At 40.6% G+C, this 8,633-nt stretch overlaps 1 protein-coding gene across 1 annotated transcript in view; it reads left to right on the forward strand.

The window, feature by feature from the left end:
- The window catches only part of DNAH9 (dynein axonemal heavy chain 9), a 609,139-nt gene that overhangs the window by 561,437 nt on the left and 39,069 nt on the right, over positions 1-8,633 (forward strand). The window contains exon 65 of the mRNA XM_019501495.1: positions 3,615-3,797. Within this exon, the coding sequence (XP_019357040.1) occupies positions 3,615-3,797 (183 nt within the window). The remainder of the gene's footprint in view (positions 1-3,614; positions 3,798-8,633) is intronic.

Here is an 8,633-nt window from a genome sequence, read left to right on the forward strand (position 1 = left end):
CCCCCAGAATCAGGAGGCACCAGTTGCCCATGGTCGAAAGAGTGGGAAAGGTGCAGTTCATGGGAAACAAGAGTTTTAGTTGAAACCTCTCCTTTTTTACACATGTAGAGAACAGGACAGAGCAATTTAGCTAGAAGGGCACAAGGGGAATGTGTAGTATTTACATGAGATACTCAGAGGGTGCTTCTACATGAGATGCTTACTGCAGAGTAGCGTAATAACACTGCACAATTGCACAGTAGCGTGCTGTTAAAAACCATGCTAATACACTACTACAGTGTTATTAGACCACTTCGAAGTAAGGGTAAAAAAAACCCCCCAAAAATGTGCTGAGGCGCTACTGCGCAGTAGCACAAGTTACTGCACATTGAAATAGTACTTGGTTAACCAAGCACTAAACCTAATGCGCAGTAACTAGGGGGCATTAATGAATGTGTAGACACACCCAGTGACTGTTTCTGTTTACATTAGGGGCAATATGCAGTATCCATACATTCATCCTCTTGATAGCTAATCAGAACTCAGTTGAGAGAGACTATAAACATGGAAGCTGTGAACAGTTTTGTACACTTTAAAGCTGAAGATTCCTTGTCTTTCTGGAAGCCACAGAAAGAGTTAATTAGCGTGGGGATTATTTATTTTTGGGGAAACTTGAACTGTTTTTTGTTGAGTTTTTAGTATGTTGAATAGTAAATTGAGAGGCTTTTTGGTTTTGGCTATGTTGGTCTAAGGAAATAGGCAGGCAAGGTTCTTTGAGCAGATGTGACATCTTTCATTAGACCAACTGAGTAGTTGGAACAAAGTTCTTTGCAAGCTTTTGGGCACAAAAATCTTTCTCCCTATCCTTCTTCAGGCATAGGGAGACTCTGCTGTTGTTCTGAGATCTCCAAGGAATGGAGAGGAAATTGAGAGGCTGCCACTTCCCTCAGGCTCTGGAGAGCCCACATAGCACCTAGACAAATGTCAATGCCATGCTATAGTAACTGAGAACTCAATGGCTATGAGAAGATCAGAATAGAATGTGTCAGTGTAATGGTGCACCACATTTTAGAAATGTCTGGGCATGTTGACACTTGTGTATTTACTGTGCAATAACCAAAATTACTGCACAGTATAGGTGTGTGGTTACATGTGCGTACCCATACTGCACAGTAAATATGGTGACTTAAGCCAATCTGTGAGTAAATTTGATACCTGCACCATGCAGATATCAAATTTACGTCTGCACAGTTACTGCGCAATAACGCATGTGTAGATGCCTTACTGCGCAGTAACACAGCATTAATGCACTTTAACACCTGCACATGTAGACACCAGCCTATTTCTGCTTATTGCACAGTAAATTTAAGTTGGCGTAAGTGCACGTGTAGATATGCCCTCTGTGTCACATTCAGAATTATAACTGCAATTCAGATGGACTTATGTAAGTTAGATTTATACTGGTTAGCTCAGATATTTCTAGCTGTGTAGCCAAGTCAGCAAACAGCTCAATACAAGCAGCAAAATCTTCCTGAGAAACTAAGTAAATACTTGGGGAATGAGCCTGTGCTAAGCTCTGTGATGCATTTGTTACTCTCTTATCTGTACATGAGCTAGTTAATTTAAACACAAGCCAAAGCTACCCTTTAAACTTCTGTGTATCCATCCCCTGAGAGTATGAAGTGATTCTCAGGCAGCGTGCTGGGACATATAAATTAAGCGGATAAGCACAGGCTCAGGCTTGCCTCTGCCTGAATGATTCCCCATCTGCACTTCCCAGCCTTTCTGCAAGGAAGTAAGCATACCAATATATAAATTAGTTTTTGAAATTTGCTGCCACTCAATTCACAAAAGTTATAAAGGACTGCCTCAAGTCCAATGAGAGGTGCCTCAAGTCCAAAAAGGCTGAGAACTGAAGTCTATGCACTGCAGTGTATGTAATAATAACCAAGTGGGAAAATCTGAATAAGGAATTCCAGTAGATTTACTGATAATAATTTTGCTTAAAAAGTTATTTAGGAGTATTCCAAATACCATTTGCAAATGTTTTTTAGCTGTCTTTTTGCTGTTGTCATTAATGCTTGAATTCCACATTTATCATGTCACAGCTTTGAAGTTCTATTTGAGGTAATGCTTTCCTATTAAAATCCCCAAAAAATAGAATTTGGGTTTGTGTTTCAACACACAGGCAAGTTGAGCAGGGAAGAAGTTGGTGAAATAGATCTATGCATAAAATGTCCTCAGTGCCCCCTTTCCCCATGACACAAAGGCTGCTTGTACATGCCACAGGGGTTTAATTTGGTTTAGTTCTCCCTAAATTTAAACAGTGGGCTTTTAAAAACACCACTTCAATTTAGGGAGAATTAAACCAAACTAATAAGGGTCCCAATCCTTATTTGCCTCTTCGGCAGCGGTTGGGCAGGGAGGGCAAGCTGCTGGCTGGCTGAATGGTCCCTGAACTGCACGGGGGGGCCCTCAGGTAGCACCTACCTGCTGGCACCCAGCCCAGGCAGTCCTGGGGGGCACCACAGCCATGGAGGAAAGCACCAGCGCCCCTGCAACTGCAGAGGGAAGTACCGGAGCCCTGCACAGCTGAGGCAGGCAGGCAGGCAGGCTCTGGGCAGAAAAAAAAAATCAAGCTTGGTTCTATTTTTTTTTCTTCAGTGCAGCATACCTGCATGGGCTGTCACTGGGTCCCACAGCTCCTGAGCTCTGTGAAGCCCACCAAGCCGTGAGCACGTCAGCTCCCAGCACCCTGTGCACTGTTGCACTTTGGTAGGTAGCAAACTAAAATACCTTGGAGGTGTTTTATCTTGCTACGTACCAAAGTCATTTAAAGCGGAATACACTGCCAAACATGCAAACAGCAATGACATTAAAGAGGTGCAAAAGGGCATTTAATCCACTTTAAAGGCCAATTTTGTGGCATGTACAAAGGACCAAAAATCTCAGTCAATACATTTGAGATCCTCGATCTCATTCTGACCCACGAAAGTTCTTAATTTTTAGAAGCCAAAAATCTTTCATAGCTTTGGAGTTTTACTGGTATACTTTCTGCTTAATTGTGAGAGATTTAGTGTCCTGTTCCTGAATCAAACTGTGTGGAAGAGGTACGGGAAGTATCTTGATTCATTAAGTTCCCCCCACCCCCACTTCTCTTCTTGTATAGAATACAAAATTCAGCTTGAAATTCCATTTGAAAAAATCACCTATTTTAATCACTAAAACATGAAAGAATTGCTTGCAAACTTCGAAGTCTTGGGTCACAGGTATTTGATTTTACCTATTTATAGCACCTTTTATCATCTTACATTGATCTTCTCACACTGTTCTGATCTTAGAAGAACCATCAGTGCCAATGTGGATGGAAGGAGTGTATGATGTGGCGTGCTACATGGATATTTCTAAATCATCTTTTTAAAAAGTTCTTGTTTGACATTAAGGTTTATAAACATTTGAATTTTAGCTGGATGGATTAAGCTACTGTGGGAAGTTTCATACATGAGCTAGTAAGGCACTGATTTCTTTCAAATGCAGTAAGTATCCAGAGTTCTCTTCCAACAATCAGGTAACTACTGGTAGAGGAAACAGTGAAAGTCACTCACTGACTTCTCTCTTTTCTCTTTGACAAATAGGTAAAAGCTGCTCTGGATGAGATTCTAGAAAAACTGACTGATGAATTTAACATCCCAGAACTGATGGCAAAGGTTGAGGAGAGGACACCATATATTGTGGTTGCCTTCCAGGAATGTGAACTCATGAACAGCCTCACGAACGAGATAAAGCGATCACTTAAAGAACTAGATCTGGGACTGAAGGTAGGAGCTTTTTCTGGTAAAGACTCTACAGCATTGTGAATCCCTCATGTGCACTAATGATTGAAAAGAAGACATGAGGGAATTAAAAATTGCCCTATTATGTCTTAAACAGTTACATTTTGAAGCGTTGCTCAACAAATAGCATCTCCTACTGCAAAAGTATCATAATTACATGGAAAAAATATTCACGAAAGTTTTTCAAGTTCCATCTGGCTTCCTACCCTCTGCTATCAGCTCTTTGTGGAGCTAAGGATACACATAATAATGTCTGGTATAGGGAAGAAACATCAAGCACTTGTGGTGAATACCTTTTAATAATACAGCAGTGGTATATGCCAGAAAACTGAAAGATAGTATATTTGAAAGCAATGAAAGAAAATACTTTTTCACCAAATGGGGAAAATATTAATAATTTATAAAAAAATCCACAAAAAATATCCACAGCATAATAACAAAGATTTAAAAAACAAGGGTTAAGGAAAGGTTATAAGCCCCTCCTTCTTGAGGGTAAAAGTAAATCTTTAGGAGGTAGGGATCAGGAGTGTACTTGTCCTATGATGATCATGTTACCTTATATTCTTATAGCTTCTTGTGAGGCACTGTCTGATCCATCATAGCAAAGCCTTTTTTCCTGTGAGCTACTGCTATGGTAGGTGTTTGTGCAAAACCTTGAGGTAGCTGCACAGATGACAGAACAAAAACAGCTAGAATGCAAGTTGTTCTTTGAATAACATTTATGAGAGTAATGTGTTTTGGGACTGCAAGAACTGGCAAGGACTGCACTCTGTATGTGGCCCATAGCATGTAAATTCCATTTTAAGCAGACAGAAGGGTGGAAGGACTCCATAGGTTATGGAAACAGCCATGGTCTTGTACAGGTAATCAGTCATACACAAAGCTGTTGAGTTAACGTTCGTCCATTTTATATCTGTTCCCATCTCCCAACAGACATTCGGAGCAGTTAGTATTGTAGTACCATGTGCTGGGAAACAAGCAAGTGAAAGAACTGATGGATCTTACCCCATCCATAAAAGCCCTGGTCAGTTCCCACTCCTGTTCAGATACAGAATTTTCCAAGAAAGAACAAGGTCAAAAACAGAACCCTACTTCAGATGAGTAGGGGGGCCCAAGTCTCACAGGAAAGCAGTTCTGCTCTTTGATCGAACAGAAGGTTATCAAGACGCTTAACTGCAACATCAAGGAGTCTGTGCCCTGCAGAGGGACTACTAGATACTCCTTACTTAGGGTGCCTACAGATGTTTAGGGATCCTACTCTAACTCATGGTGCTTTACACAAAATGCCATGGGTTAGAGCCCTGCCACCTCCGACCCAGCTGCTGCCTGCTCCTTCTCCCTCCCCCCTCTTTCTCCCCACTGATAGCCCTGCAAGCACGAGCACAATCCCGCAAAGCAGGAAAAGTTAACCCTAGAGGGAACAGAAGTTCCCTAAGGTGCTCTGCTTTAAAGTGCCTTCATTAACATCTCATTTGACCAGGGTTAATGTTTCGCATGATCAGCCATTTTAAAAGCGCTCTTCAGCCATGCACATGTGTTATGTCACGGTTGTAAAGTGCTTTCAGGGGGTTGATCACACAAAAAATGTAAGCACCCTTAGTCTGATTGCTTCTGGATCTGGCTCATGGAGTCACAGGGTTTTGCCAGTTTCCTATGCCAGCACCTGCACTGTGGCTAAGCAGCAAGCAACTGTGCTGGTGATGAGCAGATTTAAGCTGTGCCTGTGCTGCCACTGCCACTGCCTCTCCCCACCCCACTACAAAACCCAAAAGCTCTCAAAAAGAATCATAGGACACTGGCTGTCCTCACTGGCCCTGTCACTCAACAATGCTAATTAACTAATCAGAAAAGCCCTACCAACATGATTATGCTACTTCCAGTTTAGGAGGCAGCCCACAGGAAGCAGCACAGCTTGTTTGATGGTACTACTACCAGGAATGGTAAATTTACCACATAGGGCAAGGTATTTTATTGAATCCAGTCTCAGAAACTGGAAGAGGCAACAGGATTGAATTTTTGGTAGACACTCATCAATATGTCCAAACTAATGCATTTGGTGATAGGCACACACAAATGTATTTAAACACCTGCAAACATGTTCTGATGTGCAGAAAAGAGGACCCGGAGTTTTGATTCTTCATTAAGTTAGTTAAGTGATTAAAAGGATTCTGTTTTCTAATTGTCTGTTAATTTAAAACACTCGCTTGTATCTCTGATCATAACTCAGAGCCAGGCTAATATGACTCAGCTTCCAGACAGGGACCCTGTCAAGACTGCTAGGCCAAACTGCGCTCAGCGGTCTAGGCAGTATGTACAGTCATGCAAGGATACTGGCCAGAGGCTTTCCTAAGACATCTGTCTCCATGTCTTACCCAATGGATTGATTATTTCCTTCTTGTAGATTGTGTCAGGATTTTTTTTTCTTTCTTTTTATTGGAAGATACAGATATATAGATATATCGATAGATACATAGATATATAGTTATATAGATAGATATAGATATAAATATCTATATCTATCTGTCTAGATAGATAGATATATCTATAGTGCTAGACAGATAGATATAGATATATATAGATATCTATATATCTATCAATATGTCTATATCTTCATATATAAATCTTCCAATATATCTAGATAGATAGATACACATTTTATTATTGCCTAATTTCTGCTCAAAGCCTTTGTAGTTTAGTTCAGGACCATACTTCTCATGATTTCTGTATACTAGTAAGCAGCTATATATATTTCTCAATATTAAATCTAATTGCTGAATATTGACCCAGCTACAATAATATCATGCTTGCTTCTCAGAGATTGATACATTAAATCACTTCTGTTGACCTATCTCAGGAAACATAATTTCCTATTCAACTACCAGATGCTGGTAAATAAAGCAGATCTGTTTAAAATAGTTGGCAAGATAATTAATTATCAGCCCATTTTCAAATGGATTATGCATTCTGTGCAACTACTAATTGCATGTAATTTTTTTTTTTTAGTCAAGAGAAAAAATATCAGATTTTTATCTGATGTCACCTGGGTTCTTGGACTTCTCACTTTTCTGCTTCTGTGAGCAGCAACCAAGGTACTAGGTCTAGGCCTTTCAGAGCACTGTATCTCACTTGGTGTGTCTACATGAGATGCTGACTGTGCAGTAGCCTGATACTACTGTGCAGTACTATCACATGGCAAAAATCATGCCAAGATGCTACTGCACAGCAGTATTAGGTTACTGTGCAGTAGCATCACTTAAAAGGCATTTGCTGGAGCTACTATACAGTAACTCCAGTTACTGTGCATTTATTTAGTACTTGCTTATACAAGTACTAAATAAATGCATACTAACCACTGTGCAGTAGCATCTCATGCAGATGTGCCCACTGGGCATGTCTATACCATAACCCTACAGCACCATTGTTACTGCGCTAATATTTAATACTTCTTTTTGGACCTCCTAAATAACAGTGCAGTAACAGCTTGTACTGTGCCATGCTGGCCATGCACAGTTATTTTTAGCCGCTACGTTGTCATAGCACCTATACTGAGGGAGTGAGTTCTTACAGTGATGTAGTGGTGGCATCACGGTTTTTGCCCACAGATGCTATATTGCTATAGCATGTTGCTAAGGCAATGTAGTGTCATGTGTAGACGCGCCCACAGTGTCCAAATTTGCTGCTGGAATGGGAAAATAATTGAACAAGAATCTTGATCAGCCATGAGGAAATGTCTTAATCTGCCATAATGTGGTCTGCTTTCTAATGTTGCTAACCCTTGATCTATCACCCATCCTCTTTATAACTAGCCATGTATTTAAAGACTGTGATTGAATCCCCCATCACTCTTCTCTTCTTTAGACTAAATAATTCCAGTTCTTTTGCCATAAATTACATTTCCCAGACCTCTGACAACTTTTTCACTCTGCTGGCCTCTTTCTAATTTGTGCACATCTTTCTTGAAGTATTAGGCCCAGTTAACCCTCTAGGTGAGGTCTCACCAGTGTTGAACAGAGTGGAAGAATTATTGCCTTTGTTTTGCAAGCATTGCTTGTATTAATACAGGCCAGTATGTTATTGATCTTTTTTCCAACAAGGGCATACTGTCGGTTGTTACTTAGTTTATTGTCCGCTGTAACCCCAAGTCCTTTTCTCCAGAAATATAGCCTAGCCAGTCATTCCCCAGTCTGTATTTGTGCATGTAATTGTTCTGTCATAAGTGCAGGACATTGCACTTGTCTTGCTGAATTTCATTCAATTGATTCTGGATATATCTGTAGCTTATCTGGATCCTAAACCTCATATTCAAAACATCTCTACATGCTTGATGTTATCTATAAATCCCAAAGTGCACTCAATCCTTATCCTTGAAATCACAAATTAAGACATTAAGAAACACCAGATCTAGAACAGACCCCTGTGGAGAATCCCACATGATACCTCCTCCTAGAGAGGCATTCAGCTACTGATATCTTCTTACTGTGCATGATGATCCCCACAAGTAATATATCTATCTTGCAGTATTATCATCTAGCCTCCATTTCCTTAGCTTACTAATGACAATATATTGGGAAACAGTATCAAAAGCATTATGACAATATATTGGGAAACAGTATCAAAAGCATTGAAAAACCAAGATATATCAAATTCACTGCCCTTCCCACCAGGGGTGGATTTGGGGCTGGGGAGGCAGGGCATGAGCAATGGTGTGGTTGCACCCTCCTTTGATTCCTGCTCCATCCAAAATTTACACCCAACTGCCTGGGAGGGGCACTGACATTTCTATTCAGGCAGTGTTGAGGGAGTCGATTGAATTTATGCCAC

The sequence above is a fragment of the Gavialis gangeticus genome, unplaced genomic scaffold (assembly GCF_001723915.1).
Source record: "Gavialis gangeticus isolate Ggan-Ray unplaced genomic scaffold, GavGan_comp1, whole genome shotgun sequence".
NCBI classification, from domain to species: domain Eukaryota; kingdom Metazoa; phylum Chordata; order Crocodylia; family Gavialidae; genus Gavialis; species Gavialis gangeticus.